A 19,945-nucleotide genomic window follows, 5' to 3' on the forward strand; every position below is an offset into this window, starting at 1 on the left:
ACAACAAAATTATTATACAATAAAATAAATAAACAACAGAATTATTATACAATAAAATAAATAAAGCCAATAAAACCATACTCAACCAAAGGTAAACACTAATTAAAGCAATAAAATCAAATAAATCAAATAACATCAATTAACATAAAATAAAATAGCAATAAACTCATAATATAAAATAAATAACTTAACTTACACCACTTAAACAAAAATTTTATTATTTTAAAATAATAATAAAAAACAATTTTCTGGTACTATCCTAAGGGACATGTGGTTTTACCCAGAGCCGAACTGCTCTGATACCACCTGTGGCGCCCCCAATCCCCCTTATATAAATACACAGGGATCGAGACGCCAGGATGGTGACAACACGGTTACACATCCCAACGAAGTGCCAGTGTGTGTACATGCAACAGTGTACAAATAAAATAACGCAGCGGATAGTCAACTAAGTACCAGAATTTATTTACAATCAAACATCAGTAAAGATTTAAATAGCAGTTATACAGTAATCCATAAAATATATTACAATAGTTTCAGATAAACAAACGAGTGATCCCAGATCACTCCTCAGGCGGAGCCGTCTCCTCAGGCTCGCCCTCCTTCTCCTCATCTGCATCAAAATCTGCGTTACCACAAAATGGTATCGCAGGTAAGTATAACCCAAAATAACAACGTACTATAAAATACATTAAATGCAACTAACATGCATGCACATGATAAAATATGCATTTTTCCACAAAACATCATTTTTCCCGAAAATGATAATTTTTCAACACACGCCAAAATCTCATTTTGGCCCAAAATATCCGTAAAACATTTTCCCAGAAAATGATTTACTCATAAATCCAACTCGCACTATTTTCCCAGAAAATAGTGAAATAATTCCAAATGCACCATACATTATTTCCATATGCACCATGGCCTCCCCTATGGACCATCCGCACGTCCTGGCTTCGTAGAGGTGCTCAGTTCCTCGCCCAGCGCGTACATGGCCAAGCACCCACACTACGCAACGAGCGATGCCCAGTTCCGCGCCCAGTGCGTACGTGGCCAGACATCCTCTAGTCCCCGCCAGCAGAAGGACCATGGAGTCAGCACGAGGCCATCTCGTCCAATCCCATAGTGCCTCACATTTTTTAATCTCGTTAGTGGGTGTCGTTAACCATTGGTCACCCCCCCTTCTTAGGAGTTGGTTTGAGAGTTTTACTCCAATATTCATGTCATCTCAAAAGATGACACATTTGGAGTTATCCTATGTAACATCCAATTCTGAGTAACTTTGGGCATGTTAGCTAACTTGCTCAACGTTTCTCGTGTGACCAACCACCCTTATCCTTATACTTCCACTTCTGCTCACAGTAAGGCCGACATTGCCACTTTCTTGTGTGGGTATGAAATTAATTGGGATGGTAGGATACCACTTCATACAATTGAGTATCCACCTGACTATCTCCTCCTCAGTTGAGTGATGCTCACTAATTTCTACCCTACAGTCCATCATAGTGATATAAGCTTAGACACAACTACTTTGCTCTATGCTCTAATCAATTCCCATTGATTTGAGAAGTCATCTTTGCCAAATTATTCTTGAGGCATTTAAATCTACCAAGACATGGACTGGATTATCTTTTGCATGTATTATCACTCATACTGCCTTGTCCCAATCCATTGCTATTTCTCCCCATGAGCCCAAAATTACACTTAAGGCTTCTATTGGTTGTAAGACTATCTAGTTGAGTCGTCCACACATTCGTCCTAATCCTTTGGATATTGAACATCCTCCTGCACCTACCACTCGGCCATCCAGTTTTGCTCCATCCAGCTCGGCACCATCCATGTTTACACCGGATTCTACTGACCCAACCATATAGATGGTGTTTGGTCACTTGATTTGCATGAATGCTCAATTTGATCATCTGGATGCTCGTGTAGATAGCCTCCAACAACTGGTAACATGACAATTCAATGCCATACATGAGGTCTTAGCTGCCTCACCTAAAGAGAATGGTAAGAATTGACTGCGAGAGCCCTTTGTTGTTTCGTGACAAAAAGGGGGAGTAGGATAGGATACATTCAGGCGTAGTAGCTTGGAAACAAAGGGAGAATTTTGAATTTTTTTTTTTTTTTTTTTGTGAAACAATTTTATATGCTGATGTAGTCCTTGATTAAACTCAATGTTTGATTGTTTCTTAATAATGATTTCCTTGATGAAAAATGTACTTGTCATGTCTATACTTGGATTCTTGTTTTTTGATTTATTAGCAGGCAGTGATTAAACATGTGAGAATATTTCTAGTATCTCTATGTTTTTTGTGCATTTACCTATTTGTTAAGTGATTGCAAAAATATTTCAGCTTTTCAGAGATTGTACCTGTACTTGGCAATTTTGCATGCGATCTGTCCGGATTAGGTTCATGTATAAGTTAGAGGTTTATTTATAGGGAAGCCAACATGGTAGCATATTTTTTAGCAAAGGAAGGTGCAACAGGAAAAAACTTAGATTTTGATGGAAATAATATTGGGCTAGGACGTTTGCGTGGTCTCTTGCGCATGGGTTTTTTGGGATTGCCTTACATTCATAAATAAGGTGATGTTACATGGGATGGGGATTTCTTGTGTATATGTTATTCCATTGAGACTTGATTGTTACCATGGTATTCCTCCGCCATAAGTAAGGGTTGTTTTTAATAAATATAGGGAGGGGTCACTCTTGGACAGGTGATCACCAACTCTTAAAAAAAAAAGTTTAGAGGTTTTTTCATAGAACTGCCAACGGGAGAGAATGTTAATGTGAAATGAGTGTGTTGGCATATTTCATGTGACAACATGTGTTAAATTGTGTTGTAACTTGTTCAGTGTTGAGTGGCTAAAGAAAACTAATAAAATGACAAGGGATTGAAATTAGCTCAACATGGTTTGAGCCAAGCTTCATACAAAAAGTTCGCTCGAGCTGCGCTCGATTCGTTGCTCGAGCAAAGCTCATATAGAGAATTCGCTTGACACTCACTCGAATTGGCGCTCGTGCGAAAGCTCATATAGAAAGTTCTCTTGATACTGACTCGGCATGGAGCTCGAGCGAAGCTCACACAGAGAGTTTGCTAGACACTCGCCTAACATAGCGCTCGAGCGAAAGTTCATATAGAGAGTTTGCTCAACACCCGCTTGACATGACGCTGCAGTGGTAGCCCAGACAGAAAGTTCTTGCAACATGTGCCTGACTCATGGCTCGAGTGAAACTTGGATACATCGTGCGCTTGACATTCACTTGACAGCTCACTCGAGCAAATGTTAAAAAATATGTCTTTGACTAGGGTTTCAGCGCTGTGTCCCATTGTGGCTATAAAAAGAAACTCATTTGTTCTTTCATAGGGTAAGCACATGCATAGCAGATAGAAAGCTAAGAAAGAGAGAAAAAGATCTCATTTCATATACTTCCGTGTTCTCTTGAAATCAGATCCCCATCCTATTGTGGTTGAGGTTAACTATTGCTACATCAGTTTGTGCGAATGTTCTTTGGTAGGAAGAGATTCCGGAGTTGCCATTGAAGCAAAGATTGAGAGGTTCTTATGATGAAGCTATAGAAAGGCTAGAGTTTCGGAGGTGCATGCGTGCAGAGATTGAGTGGGTCACTCGTGATGTTGCAAGCCAGATTTAGCTACTACAAGGGTTTTGTGAGTGTTTCTAAATTGGTTATAACAAACTAAATTTCTGTAGTGAATTTTAGGTGTTGACTTACACCTTGAGTGGTTTTAGATTTTGAACATGTTCTTCATTTGAGCTTCCATTTCGTGACCAAATTTCTATATTGATTATTTTTCTGTGATTTTCTTTAGTGATTGATTGCTTGTTTGACAACATTTTTAAATAGTGCAGTAAAATTGAAAAATACCTATTCACCCCCTCTAAGTGTTGTGTTAGGTTAGAACCATTCATTTTTCAAACCTTTTACCCGATCATTATTCAATACAAAGTCATTGCAACTTTTAGAAATTCCGACAAAAATGATTCTTAATAAACTATGCAGAAACAAGTTTTTAACTTTTTCTATAGAGTTTCACAAATTTAAGTACAAAACTTATTTTTAAAAATAGTTTTAAATTTTCTTTCATTTTCAAAAACCCAATCTAAAAAAATTATCAAAATTCTCAAATATTCTCTGAACTTTCCATAACTACGCATGTCCATAGTTTCTACTTTTCTCAAAAGACAATCAATAGAAGGAGAAAAATAAAGTTTGGTCAACCGAACTAGCTTGGTTAATTTATATAAACCGAATTAATTGGGTATATCCTTTAACAATTGGTTCTTAAATGAACCAAGTCTTGGGCCTTGAATGTGGAAAAACAGGGGCATGAGCTGAATACTGGTACGTCTAGTTTTAATGAATCACCTAAGAGCTAAGGCCACCACAATCTTTGATCAATATATGAAGTTGAAAAGAAGTGCTTTTCATCTTATATGTTTTTTTTTCATCTTCAATTGCACATGATATATATTGATATGCACAGGTTCATTTTAAATGGTTAACTTAATATTATTTGATCAGTATCATGTTGTATCGGTATCATCATGCTCTCAACATTTCATGATGTACTATTTTTTTTTTATAACAGAAACTTTCATTAATGAAATAATTATAGACATTTATTAAGGTTTGATAAAGAAAGTCTGGAATACAATCCTCCCAAATCTCACAATCCACAACATTCCAAGCATTCCTAACAAGTTTGTGAGCTGCCATATTACCCTCTCTACATACATGAGTAAAGGAGCATGAAATAAAACAACTCTTTAATCTTTTAACTTCTGCAAATAACACCCTTAAAGCTGAATCAAACATATTGTCGTAAAGACTCAACAACTAACAAAGAGTCAGATTCAACTTGCAAATTAGAAATACCCCTGCTAGCACAAAACTGGATGCCCCGAAACACAACCAATAACTCAATAGCTTTAGGATTTTCAACATCAAACTCTGCCCTACTAGCTACCACAATCAACTCTCCCTTTGCATCTTACAGAAGAAAACCAACACCTGCTCTCCTTAAATCATCAAACATGGCCTCATCAGTATTTAGCTTTAGAACATCCATAGGAGGAGGCTTCCATTTGAGATGTTGCTTCAGCTGAACTGGACAAAGCCTCTAATCTCTTTATGATTCTTTAGAGTATTCAAGACAAAAGTAGTAACCTGTTTTGGATTTATCACAACCTTATCATAAGCCATCTTATTCCTCTTGTACCATAGACCCCAAGCAAGTGAAAAAAATAGAGCCAACATATCTTGATCTTTCCTCTGACATATCTGCATAGCCAAATCAACCACCTTTCTATTTGCATGAAAACTTGAGTTGGGCAGCAATTGGTTCCATAACTCTTAAAGACACTTGCAACTGATTACTGCATGATTAAGATCTTCCTGACGGTGAGAACAGAAATCACAATGCCCCTCAGTAACAACTTGTTTTTTCATGAGGTTTTCTTTTGTCGGGAGTCCATCTTTGCAAGCACGCCAATCAAATATTTTAATCTTATTAGGCACTGCCATTTTCCATAAAGCTTTCCATAGACTCGCTGACCTTGCATATTAAAGGACTATGCATGATTACTCCTCATCTTATCAACAATAAAATGATAACAGGTCTTCACAGAGAACTTTCCATCTCGCTCATGTTCCCATATCCATCGATTTGTCACTGTCCCTAGACCAAGCACAATTTTTAACAAATCCGTGATCACATTTGGATTAAAGAGAGATCTAATTTTGTCCATGTCCCACCAGCCTGTTAACTCATCAACCAAACAAGCCACTACATCATTTTTGTTTGACTCATAAACTTCAAACCCCTCTTGCTCTAAAGCGCTGTGCCCTGGGATCCACTTCTCAGTCCACAAAAGTGTTGTTTCCCCATTCCCAATCCCCCATCTACACCCCTCTCTCAACCACTTCTTAGCCTCCCAAATGCTTCTCCACGTGTAAGAAGGATTAGGACCCAAGCCTACTTCAAAAAAACCCTTCTTGGGAAAATATTTTGCTTTAAACAGTTTATGAAGTAAAGAACCTTCATTTTGTAGCAATCTCCAACCTTGCTTGGCAAGTAAAGCAAGGTTAAAAATCCTAAGGTCCTTAAAACCCAAACCCCATTTCGATTTCCTCTCACACATACGACCCCAACTCAACCAATGAATTCTTCTTTCTTCTTTTTTTTGGCCCCACTAGAATTTAGCCATAAGCCCCTCCAACTCAGTACACAAACTATTAGGAAGAAGGAAACAACTCATACTATAAGTCGGGATAGAAAGTGCGACCGCTTTCAAAAGAACTTCCTTACCCCCTTGAGAAAGTAATTTTTCTTTCCAGCTTTGAAGCTTGTGCCACACCCTCTCTTTAATAGATTGAAAAGCTTTATTCTTGGACCTTTCCACCAAAGGAGGTAATCCAAGATAATTCTAGTACTATAAAATCTCCCCATTTCCCCATAAGAGACCAATCTCTTCCCTAACTCCCATGTCCACATTGTTGCTAAAAACCATGACAGTCTTTTCTTTATTTATTTTCTGGCCAGACACACTCTCATAGACTGCCAACAGATTTAAGACAAAGATAACATCCCATATTCACGCCTTGAATCTCTCCATCAATCCTCTCCATAATGCAGTGCACTAAATGGATCGATCTGTTTCCTTCTTTCCCTTCCGTATTCTCTCAATTGTATTTATGTTAGTTTACGTTAGTTTCCATTACAGGTGTATTTTCCTTAGCTGTTCATTATTTATTGTATATTGTAATCTGTAAAGTTCATATATATGGAAATACACAAGCCTAGCAATCTGCGGGCATTTTTATAGAGTTTACATGGGATCAAGACCCTAGGGAAAAATCATGAATCATGTTGTCGTCTTCTACCTCGCAAGTTCCTTTTACGGAAGAAGCTTCTTTCGGTTTCAAAGTTTACCACTGACAATCAATGTTGTTTTCTGTTTTATCTTTGGGGATTTTTTATCAAGGACTTGTGGACGAATCAAGTGATGCTTAAAAGGACCCTTGCATGATGTCTTATACCCTTTGTCTTCATCCAATACATGTATCAATCCAATGGCTCTCCTCACCAATAAAGACTCCGGAAATACATGGCATTCTCGGCTTGGACATCCCAACATTAGAACTCTTCATACTTTGTTTCCATGTCTTTCTATTACAAATAAACAAGTGGATTTTTGTGAAAGTTGTGTTATGGGAAAGTCTTCTAAATTACCTTTTCAAAATCGTAGCACTCATATTCCCATATTTCTTCACACTGATGTATGGGGGCCGGCTCCTATACCATCATTTGATGGCTATTGCTATTATCTAGTGATAATCGATGAATTTTCTCGATATATATGGCTATTCCATTTAGAACGTAAATCCGATGTTATTACTTTATTTCCAAAATTCATTGAGATGGTTGAAAAACAATTTAATACTACTGTCAAATGCATTCAAAGTGATGGTGGTGGAGAGTTTGTCAATCATAATTTAAAGAATTACTTTGCATTTCGTGGTATTGTTAAAAAATTTTCTCGTCCTGGCACTCCCAAGCAAAACAGTCTAGTTGAACGGTGTCATCGCCATATAGTTGAGACTGCTCTTGTGCTCATGAACTACTCTTCAACTCCTACAAAATTTTGGTCTGCAGCCTTTAATACAGCAGTTTTCCTTATTAATAGTTTGCCAACTTCAGTCCTTCATGGCACTACACCTTATCAAATAGTCTTTAAATCCCCTCCCTTGTATGATTCATTACGATTCTTTGGTTGCATGTGTTATCCTCTGCTCACTCCTTTTCGTCGGACCAAACTTCAGTTTAAGTCCACTCCTAGTGTTTTTCTTGGATACACATTTTAGTATAAGGGGTATAAGTGCATGGATTTATATTTCTAGACATGTGGTTTTCAATGAGGAAAAATTCCTTTTTTTTCTGAGCAGGTTCCTATCCCTCAGAAACTAAACTGGTTTACTAATCGTCCATTTCCCAAAGTTCTCATCCAAGGGCAATCGACTAAATCCTCGGCACCAACTATTGAACCCACAAGTTAAATACTTGAGTCTGCTACATTGCCTACAGGAGCACCACCTCATGACTCCCTTGAACCTGATATACCACCTACTTTTGAACCTGAACTTGCACGCACCCATTCAATGATCACACATACCCAAGATGATACGAGAAGGCCAAAAACTTATTTTTCTACCCGACATCCAGTTCCAGTTTGTTTTGCCATTGATTTAGCAACCACACATGTGGAACCCAAAACTTTTAGACAAGCCGAAAGAGATCCAAAATGGCAATAGGCAATGCAGTCCGAGATTGATGCCCTCCATGAGAATAAAACTTGGAGTCTAGTAACCCCCATCTTCAAACTTGAATTTAGTCACAAGCAAATGGGTTTTTAAGGTTAAAACAAAAGGTGATGGTTCTGTAGAACGCTACAAAGCCAGACTTGTAGCTTGAGGTTTTACACAGCTTCAAGGTCTGGACTATGATGAAACATTTAGTCCTGTTGTTAGACTTGCCACTATTTGACTCATTATTCATTTGGCTTTATCTCAAGGGTGGCCTCTCAAACAACTCGACATTAGTAACGCTTTTCTACATGGCAAGTTGCAAGAAACATTGTACTTAACTCAGCCATAAGGATTTGTCGATCCTCAACATCCCGAATATGTTTGTAAATTGCACAAGGCTTTGTATGGGCTTAAACAAGCCCCTCTTGTATGGTACCTCAAATTTAGCAATTATCTTATGCAATTGGGTTTTCAAAGGTGTCCATATGATAATTCATTATTTTTTCGGAATGATCAATCTAATGTCCTCATGCTCCTTATCTATGTGGATGATATAATCCTCACTGGAAGTTCCTCTTCTTCCATGGCTGCATTCATTCAAACTTTGTCACTTGTTTTCCAAATGAAGGATCTCAGCAATTTACATTATTTTCTCGGGGTCCAACTGCATCGCACCAATGAGGATTTATTCTTACATCAATCCAGATATCTTTTATTTCTATTACAGAGGTTCGGTCTAGATAGAGTAAAACCAGTGTCAACACCACTTGCTTCTGGACAAAAACTTTCGGCTAAAAAAGGAACACTTCTAGATAATCTTACATCCTATCTACAGATGGTGGGAACCCTTCAGTATCTCACCATAACAAGGCTTGATGTGGCCTTTGCTGTTAACTTTGTTTGTCAGTTTATGCAGACACCTCGTGCACCACATCTCCAAGTTGTTAAAAGAATCTTTAGATATCTCAAGAGAACAATTCATCTTGGTCTTCACTTCACTAAATCATCATTATCTACTCTTCAAGGGTACTATGATGCCAATTGGGCTGGGTCAATAGATGACAGATGCTCAACATCAGGTTTTGCAATTTACATGGGATCCAACTTGCTATCATGGGGAGCCAAGAAGCAAACCACCATTGCCCGCTTGACTGCCGAAGTAGAGTATCGAAGTCTAGCTTCAACAACTACAAAAATACTCTGGTTTATGAATTTATTAAAGAACTTGGGATATAAACTCTCGGCACCTACACTACACTCAAACAATATTAGTGCAATTAGCATGGCCCGAAATCTAATTTTTCATCAACGAACAAAGCATATTGAGGTTGACATACATTTTGTTCGCGAGAAGGTCGCAAATGGTCTCATTCATCTTGCACATATTCCTGGTCAAGAACAAGTGGCAGATGTTTTCACAAAGCGACTATGTAGTCCACAGTTCATACAGAATCGAGACAAGCTTTGCATCGGTCCAATACCGACTTGACCTTGAGGGGGAATGACAGGGATAACATCCCATATTCACGCATTGAATCTCTCCATCAATCTTCTCCATAATGCAGTGCAGTAAATGGATTGATCTGTTTCCTTCTTTCCCTCTTGTATTCTCTCAATTGTATTTATGTTAGTTTACGTTAGTTTCCATTATAGGTGTATTTTCCTTAGCTATTCATTTTTTCATTGTATATTGTAATCTGTAAAGTTATATATATGGAAATTCACAAGCCTAGCTATCTGTGGGCATTTTTACAGAGTTTACAGTTTAGAGGATGATAATTGAAAGGATTATGAATTTATTTTTCTAACCAAATATAGATAAGAGATTTCCTTCTTTAATGCTGAAAAATAGATGACATTATATTTAGTTAGTTTCTAGAGAAATCAAGAGAATATATTTAATGAAAAATATTTCATGTTAATTTGTCTTATTGGGATCGATGGATATGATTAATTAATCACAAAGATTGTTGCAATATTTATAAATGAAGCAAATCTCAGCTTCAAGTAAGACCAATACTCTTCACTTTTTATTTCTTCTTTAAAACAGGGTTAGATTTTTGGGGATAGACTCATCATAGTCCAACTCCATTATAATAGAATGTTGACAAAATCCACGTAGTGTTTTATAATCGAAGTGTCAAATCATAACTAACATGCAAGATTGATCAACTATAGAATATAAAAAGTGGCTATCCATTGAAAATACTTAGAAATAATTAGTCTAAGATACAATAATTGTCTTTTGATCGACACAATATACTAAACAAAAAAAGGACAACTAATCCACTAAAAAATAAAAACAAAATGATCTTGATGTACTATATTGATGTAGCTGTCTCCTGCTAGCTGGATCACTGGTAAATGAACAAATATTAGTTTTGAATAGTAAAACAACATTATTCAAAAGCATATTAAAAAATTAAACTACAAATTAAAATCAGCTCATAATTATAAGCATCCACACAGCCAAAAGGGACAAATAAAAAGAGGGGACTAAAATAATTTTGCATAAGAGACGATGAACCATTAAATATACTTTGTACCTCATAAACCGACTTACTAAAACAAATTCGACATAAGAATATGTAAAAACTAATATTTCCTATATAATCTAAGGTTAATGAGATTTTTAACAAATAATTCAAGGGATGCAATTAGCCTTGTTGTTTTCAGAAAACATCTCATCTCATCTCATCTAATCATTACAACTTTCCCAACTTTTAATACGAAATAAAATAAACAATTCAACTTTTTCAAATTCCAAAATAAAAATAATATTAAAAAATATATTATAACAATATTTTATTCAACTTTTTAACTTTAATCTCAACTCATCTCATCTCATCTGCGAAAACAAACGAGACCTAAGTTCTTCTATAACGTCATGCTAACATTTATATATTCATACTATAATATAATAACATAGCATATATATATATATATTCATACTATATGTGGTGAAGTATATCACTAGCTAATTTATGAATATGAATATAAAATAGAGGGAGAAGAGTTTTACCTTAAAGTTCAACTTTACAAAGTGAGCATACATAGAGCTGCTGCCACGTGTAGCCTATGCTAATATCATTCCAGCATTTGAAGTGAAACGCTTCATTATATACCGTATGTTTAGCATTGAAATGCAACACACCCCCCAAAATCCAACAATGAATTCGAGACTTGCAGCAACATAAAATCCTTTAGTTATAAATCCATCATCATCATCATCATCATCATCATCATTTTCCTTCTTGTGACCTTGTTTGTTAATGTAATTTGGATGAAGATCTTCTAGACACTTGTTTGGAAGTGGAGAGCCACATAGTTTAGGATTTCCCAAAAATGCAGAAGCATCGAGGCTCTGTATTTGAGTTCCTGTTGGGATTTTGCCTGATAAGTTGTTGGCGGACAAGTCCAATTGACTAAGAAAATTTAAGTTGGAAATGCTCATTGGGATTTCACCATAAAGTTGGTTTCTAGATAAATCAAGAGACTCCAACTTTCTCAACAAACCGATCTTCGGAGTGATTAATCCAGATAAGTTGTTTCTCGATAAATTCAAGGCAACTAGTTCTGTAAGATTAGTAATTCCTTCTGGAATCTCTCCATGTAATTTGTTATTTGAAAGATCAATCATCTTCACAAGTCTCAAGGAATTTTTGAACACAAACTCTCTTCCTTTCCATACCAAGGATGCAGAGTCTACATAAGAATATCTTTTTCCATTATCCGTGTATATGGCAGAAATTGTACTCTCTGTACAAGACATTGCGGTCAAATTGTAGATACATTCTAGAATAGTTCCCTCGATCTTGTTCAAAGAAAGGTCCAAGATTTGAATATGTGATTGACATAGGCTTAAAGGCAACCTTCCATAAAGTTGATTAGATCATAGGTTAAGAATAACCAAATTTGGTAGACTATTACCAATCCATGGAGGTACCATTCCGGCCAAGTTATTTGCTTCCAAGTCAATGGTTATCAACTCGCTACAATTCTGAAGGGACATTGACATTCCAACAAATCTATTGTTGCTTAAATGCAAAAGTTGAATCTAGACTAGGGAGCCCATTGAGTCTGGTATTTTTCCAAAGAAATTGTTGTTGGCCAAATTAAGAACAACCAAGTCACGCATATACGTCCAGCAATCTGGAAGCTCTCCAGACAATGTATTGTATGAGAGATTTAAAGAATCCAATAACATTGGACTATTGAGTTTACATAGAAAGGAAATTGGCCCTGAAAACCTATTATCTGATAGGTCTAGTGTTAACACATTCGATGGAAAAGGAGGTATTGACCCATCAAAACAGTTGGAGCTTAAATCTATACTAGCAAAGTCACCAAGTCTGGATGATGACCAGTCTGGCAAGTTCCCATGCAACTAATTGTTAGACATACCTAAATTGATTAACATGGGAGGGAAGTCCAAAAACCAAGCAAGGATAATGTCAGAAATTCCAGCATTAGAAATATCAAGCAGATAATAGTTCTTTTGACTTTGAAGCCACTTCAGGAAAGCTAATCCCAATTTGCAATATCTCAAAGAAATAACATCCAGTTGGAATGGAGGAACCCAATCATGGCTGAATCTCAAAATCAAGGAGTTGGAATGTAAATATAACGCTTTCAATTTGAAGAGATTTGAAAAATGGGCTTCAGTGATCACCCCTGCAAGGGAATTCTGAGCAACATCCAACGTCTGAAGATTGGATAGGTTTCTAATACTCTCGGGCAATGACCCCGTGAACGTATTGTTGCTTATTGGAAACTTTTGCAAGGAGTCCACCAAGCAACCCGACACATTACTCATAAATTCGTAAAGACTTCCACTAAGATTGTTATCCGAAAGAGTCAATGACTCTAAGGCGCATAAATTCCAAAAAGATTTTGGAATGCCACCAACAAGTTGATTTCTAGCAAGATTTAGCGTTCGAAGAGAATTTAGGCTACCAAAAGCATTCGGAATGGAGCATTGTAAGTCGTTGATATAACTGAGGTCCAGATCAACAAGGCTTGTAGTGGCGTTGAAAAACCAATGAAATACTGAGCTGGTGAGATAATTGTAAGAAAGATCTAGAAATAGAAGTTGTGATGAGGAATTAGCATTGATGGAAAGAAACTGAGGAGTCGTTGTGGAGATCAAACTGCAATGACTTAGACTCAAGTATATCAAAGAATGCAGCATCATAACCTTATTGGGCCAATTGAGTACCTGGCTGAGGTTAACACCGCTTAGGTCCAAGTATTGTAAAGATGATAAATGAGTTAACCAATCAAGATTATGTGTCTCCGTCAAATCATGATTGTATGAAAGATCTAGAAATTGAAGTTGGGATGAGGAATTAGCATTGATGGAAAGAAATTGAGGAGTCATTGTGGAGATCAGACTACAATCACTTAGACGCAAGTGTGTTAAAGAAGGGAGCATCATAACCTTATTGGGCCAATTGACTACCTGGCTGAGGTTAACGCTGCTTAGGGCCAAGTATGTTAAGGATGGAAGATGAATTAACCAATCAAGGTTATATGCCTCCAGATCATAATTCCACCTGAGATCAAGAGCTAAAGTCGAAACAGAGAAATACTAATATGAAGGCTACTGATATAGGTTTTGATATCCCAATTAAGTACTGAACTACTGATGTATTAGGTTTGTTTAATATCTGTGTACCGTTTGGGTTTTGCCATACGTGATTAATTGGATTGACTCGAGTCAATCTAATTTGCGTGTAATATACGTAATGTCAATTATTTAGAAAAACAACAAGAGAAGATAATAGTTCAAACTTGATCTATACCTAAATCCTTTTACACGTTTTAATGCTTTACAATCACATCATCCATTCATCAGGGGACCAATATATGCAATCAATTCTATTTGGAAATTTTGTTTTTGCTCGGAAATATAGATAGTACCTTTCATGTCATCCGATGAGTCATCGCATGCATGTGGTAGAACTTCTTTTGTAGACTTTTAAAAATAAATAAATAAAAATATATAAAAATGCCAACACAACAGAAGAGAATTAATTTGTAGAAATTTTGTGAACCAGTAGTTTTAGGATTAGAGAATTTAATACAGCATCTAAAAAGGGTTTAGACTGATAATCCAATTTCCACGCCAAATTCTTTGAATTTAATCGAATTCGATCATTGAGTCAATTAATATTGGGAAAAAAAAAAAAACTACGGGACACATTCATATAATTGGTGTCGTTTTCATGTTGTTCACTCACATCATTCGTTTAATTATCCTACAGTATCATTCACGTACATCTTATAAATTTTGGAAATTTTGACTTCAAACGCTTTTTTCTTGGAAAAAAAAAACTACATTAATTGTAGGTTACATTTTAATTAGTTATTTGTAAAGAATTTAGGTTATTAATAATAATTGTTTTCGCTCTTTAAGTTTAGTTTTTAATTTCTTTGAATTTTAACTTTTGAACTATATAATTGCAGCCTTGGTTTTTAAGTTGTAGTCATTTTATAATGATTTTTGTAACTTTCTATATTATTTTCTTTAATTTATTAATCTCTTTAAGTTCATCAATCAAGATCATGATCTACCATTTATTAATTATAGAATATAAAAAGTGGCTAGCTTGCAGTTTAGATTTAAAATTACATCCCATTGAAAAATACTTGTAAATAATTAGTACTTTGGAATAAATATAAAAGAATATTATTCAAAAGTAAATTAAAAAATTCAAATAGAATTTAAAAATAGTTCATTTTAAACAAAAGAGACAAATAAAAATATACTTCTGTTTTAGATATGTTTCTGTAGGAACCCCAAAAGTTTTGATTGAGAATGTTAGGGAGATGGTAGCTATTCAAACATGGTAGTAAAATTGAACAACGGAAGTACTTCTCCAAGGTTGGTGAAATTTTTAACAGATAATTGAAGGGATTCAAGTAGAAGATACAGACACACGATGACACACACACACATTTATACCATATTTGAGGAAAGATTCTATATATGAAAATAGTAGAGGCTATAATTACAAAATCTCATATTATGTATAGCTATGGAGTGTATAAGTACTGTACAGTCACTTTTAAAAAGAATGAGATTCTGTAGGAACCCCAAAAGTTTTGATTGAGAATGTTAGGGAGATGGTAGCTATTCAAACATGGTAGTAAAATTGAACAACGGAAGTACTTCTCCAAGGTTGGTGAAATTTTTAACAGATAATTGAAGGGATTCAAGTAGAAGATACAGACACACGATGACACACGCACACATTTATACCATATTTGAGGAAAGATTCTATATATGAAAATAGTAGAGGCTATAATTACAAAATCTCATATTATGTATAGCTATGTAGTGTATAAGTACTGTACAGTCACTTTTAAAAAGAATGAGATTCATTATTAAAAATTGTTATTTTTATGTAAATTCTATATTTATTTATTTTTTTAAATAATTATACAATATTTACATTCTCATAACTATAACTATAATATTGCATTGAATTTCACATCTATCAATCTGATTCAAGTGTCAGATTGATAGATGTGTAATTTACGTTTAGAAGAAGGCAAGTTATTTGTAAAGACTTGACTTATTGGAAAATTATTGTAGAAGTACAGTCAATGATAATAATACAAAGAAAGAAAAAAAAAATTCCTTATTTTCCACTGAATTAGATGAATAACTTTACTTAGAAAATTATTGTGGACCATTTGTGAAATTTCGTTACCTCCCTTTTATCCTATGCTTCATCCCTTAGTTTATGTCACATTCTATCTCCTTTATATCACATCATCTATTTTTTCTACACCATTCTTCTCTCCCCACTTTTCCGTTCCCTCTTTTCCTCCTCATCTTCTCTGTCTTATGCTTAGTCCCTTACTTTATGTCACATTCTGCCTCCTTAATTTTGCATTGACTACTTTTTCCTGACACCATTTTTTCTCTCCCCTTTTTTCCGTTCTCTTTCCCTCCTAAACTGGGCCTAATAAGTTTACTTTAGGCCTCTTCTAATATATATTGGCAGTAGTTATAACAGGCAAAGGAAAGGGAATCAAAATTATTTGGAAATACTTGAGTTAGTAGGAAATTTATGGTGGCTGGGATACCTTCTCGAATGACAATCGATAGAAAGATGGAAAGAAAAACAACCTTTTCGTCAACCGAATTAGTTGAGACACTTTACTTTGAAAATTATTGTGGGGAACCCTTCTTGAAAGACAATCAATGGAAGGAAAAATACACATTTTGGCCAACCAAAAGTAAGGAAGGACAATGTAAGACAAATATGTACACTTTATAATGATTCCATGTTAGGACGAAAAATTGAAATAGAAATTTGAAATTCTTACCCTTTATAATGGTTCCATATCAATTGGAAAACAAAATTAAATAATGTTTTTTTTTTTTTTTAATGGAAGATTTTTGGGTTGAAGTTATCCATTTATTTATTTGAAAATTTCTTAAGCAAACAAGCCTGTAACCATAGTGGTACGTATGCAGTTTGCAATATGATCATCAAACTATATTTGATTAAACAATATAACCATCCAACTATCAAATAGTAAAGATTATATTAAACTTGAAATGAAATTATTGTAGTTCCAAGGAAGGTAATATCCAAACACTACAACATAAATAATTTTTAATTTCAAATCTTTAACTTTTTCATCTAATCATTACTTAATTATTATAATTTTTTTAAACTTCTAAGCAAAACACAAAAAACAGTTCAACTTTTTCAAATCTCAAAATAAAAATTATATTATTACAATATTTTTATTCAACTTTTTCTCTCTCATTTTCCAAAACTCCTTAAAACATTTTAATTCAAACTTTTTCTAAATAATCTCATCTCAACTAAAATATCTCAATATTATTTACAAATATCTCATCTCAGCTTACTATCTAAACAAAACTCAGTCTATCAAATTATTATTTTTACATCTTCATATTGCCATGCACTTTCCTTGCAATTTACTCCACCTTTTAAGATTCCATGGTTAAGATCGATTGTGCCACGTCGTTTTGGTCTATTGAACTATTAGATCTTAACAAATACTGGGTATAGTTTGCAACTTATTTTTCAAATTGGGAGGCAAGATGACAACTTTGATAGTTTGATATTCCGATTATAAAAGTAGTGATAGTGGAAATTATGATAATTTTAATACTAAAAGTGCTTGGGATTGTATCAGGATTCTGACTCCCCCTTTACTTTGGGCTTAAAGGATTGGCATGCTAACCTTCCTAAGAAAATCTCCATTATGATATGGAAAACTACCAATAACTATTTAAGTGTGGATGAGAAGATTAAAATGATTGGCATTCCTATGGTCTCTAAATGTAATTGTTGCGCTGTGGGTCATCTTGAGGATCTTAATCACATTCTTTGTACGGGTATTTTGCTAGACAAATATGGCGTCTCGCAGCGGTTCATTCTGGTTTCTTTATGCTGGGCATCCTTCTCACACTCGGACTGTCTTTGGTCTACTCCCGTCTATTGTTTCTTGAAAGCTATGGGAAAGACGCTGCAAAGCCGGGTATGAGGGTAAGGTTGATACGGTTGAGTCGGTTTGGCATGTTATTAAATTCTGGATCAGCAGTGTTATGCAAGTGTCTATGAAATCTTTGAGGTTGGTATTTTAAAGAGGTTGGATATTCCGATTTTAACTCCTAAAGCTAAGAAGGTTACTTTGGTGAAGTGGATTCAGCCTCAACAGGATTGAGTGAAGCTTAATATTGATGGCAGTAGTTTGGGTAATCCAAGCCCGGCTGGTGCCGGAGGTGTTATTCGGGATGCTAGTGGTAAGCTACATGTGGCTTACTCTGTGTTCTTAAGCCAGGGCTCTAATAATTTTGCCAAAATGCGAAGTTTATTGGAAGGAGTTAGGAGGTGTTGTCGGCCTGGCTTTTATCAAGTTCATATTGAGACAGACTCTCAACTACTAGTCAACTGGGTTACTAGGGGTATTTGTAATATTTGGTATCTTGAGGATTTTTGGGATGAGATCCAAGCTTGCCTTCTTTGCATGGACTATAAAATTACTCATAACTACAGCGAAGGTAATGTTTTGTCTGATTTTCTTACTAAGTAGGGTGCTGGGGATTTAAATACAGAATGGATTGATGATAGGGATACTGTATCTAGTCAGTTAAGAGGCTTTTTTCGCATGGACAAAATTGGATTTCCTTATTTGAGGTTATCAAAGTGAGGTACGTGATTTTTGCTCATCGTCTCTTGGTTTTTTTCTTACACGTGTGATTTCTTGCAAGTTGGTTTATTAGGGTTGATTGGGTTGGCAATTGTTTTTTGGCTTTCTTAGTTTATGGTTGGCTCTTTTGATTTTTGATACCTTGGTTTTGGTCTTCATGCTTATCTATAACCCCTAGATGTCTGGTTGTAATCACAGTTTTCCTTGTCAGAAGTGAGAGCTATCAATAAAATTGGAGTACCTCATTTTCTTAAAAAAAAAAAAGAAAAAGTGATAGTTCAAGGTGTAAGGGGATTCTCCCCTCAAAGCCTAAGAGGCCCTATCAAGCCTGGCCCGGAGCAGAATGCTACTAATCTAGCCCACTAGGAGGCTCCTCTGTACATGACTTGCAGGAGGGATGGTGCTGCAGGGGATGGGACTTATCGATTTGAGGACCCCTCAAGCAGTATTCAGTCCTCAAGTGCCTGCTCGCACAGCAGACGTGATATACGGAGAGCCATCGATCTATTGATGGAGAAGGCATGAACAGACCAGGGGGAAGGTAGACTGAGAGGAGGAGGTTGGAAAACCACACCACATTAAGGTTCCGCCACCCGGACAACATGCCACATTAATGAAACTGTTATAGAGCCACAACGAATTTAAAGACTCTGACAAAAGAAACAGTATAGGGAACACGAGCCTCATGAAAGCAGGCACGATTTGCTCCTCAGGTCTGTAGTATAAATAACAGATCCCAAGTACGAGAATATCCTCTCTGATCTCTAGACTTTCTTATTTATTCTTTTACAAAACCCTTCAGAAAGCATGAAAAGTAGTGCTCTTTTGATATTTCTTAGGATATATTTTGCTTTTTTCTTCTAAAGTAAAAGGTTGCTTCTACTTTGCACAATCCTTGCATTATGGATCATGCCTTAATGTTATTTTACATTCATAACCTTCAAGTTTTCAAATATTATAAGGAGCATTATGCAAGCCCGATATCTGCAATAAAGTAATTTTGGACTTCTCTTTCAAACTAAGCAGCTTGCATATTAGAAATGTTTTGCTTCCAAGGGTGAAAATATCCAGTTATGTGGAGTTTGGGAAAGTTCTGTTTTAGTGGCCAGATTTCTTTTGAACCACGATTCTTGTATGTTACCTATTCATTGTTTATTATACGTGTTTAAATGTCAATATGAAAAGGGGTTTTACATGGCAAAAAGTCCGAGCAGATACTTCTTCTATGTGTGCTAATGGTACAGATAAGTGGCTTAAGCATTGCTAATAGTTGAGGTGTGATCATCAATCCCTCTATCTATTTTAAGGTGTGATTCTATACTCTCTTTTTTTTTTTTTTTTTTTTTTTTTTTTTTTGGGGTGTGGGTATGGATGTGAATCTTTTGCTCTGGTCTATAGTTAACAAACTAT

General features: G+C 35.5%; 1 protein-coding gene across 1 annotated transcript in view; it reads right to left on the reverse strand.

The window, feature by feature from the left end:
• The window catches only part of LOC121255202 (receptor-like protein EIX2), a 72,906-nt gene extending 58,880 nt beyond the window's left edge, over positions 1-14,026 (reverse strand). The window contains exons 1-2 of the mRNA XM_041155481.1: positions 14,010-14,026; positions 13,395-13,887 (exon numbers count right to left, since the gene is read on the reverse strand). Coding sequence (XP_041011415.1) covers positions 13,395-13,887; positions 14,010-14,026 — 510 coding nt within the window. The remainder of the gene's footprint in view (positions 1-13,394; positions 13,888-14,009) is intronic.
• Positions 14,027-19,945: the final 5,919 nt, after the last annotated feature.

The sequence above is a fragment of the Juglans microcarpa x Juglans regia genome, chromosome 3D, assembly GCF_004785595.1.
Source record: "Juglans microcarpa x Juglans regia isolate MS1-56 chromosome 3D, Jm3101_v1.0, whole genome shotgun sequence".
Taxonomy (NCBI): Eukaryota; Viridiplantae; Streptophyta; class Magnoliopsida; order Fagales; family Juglandaceae; genus Juglans; species Juglans microcarpa x Juglans regia.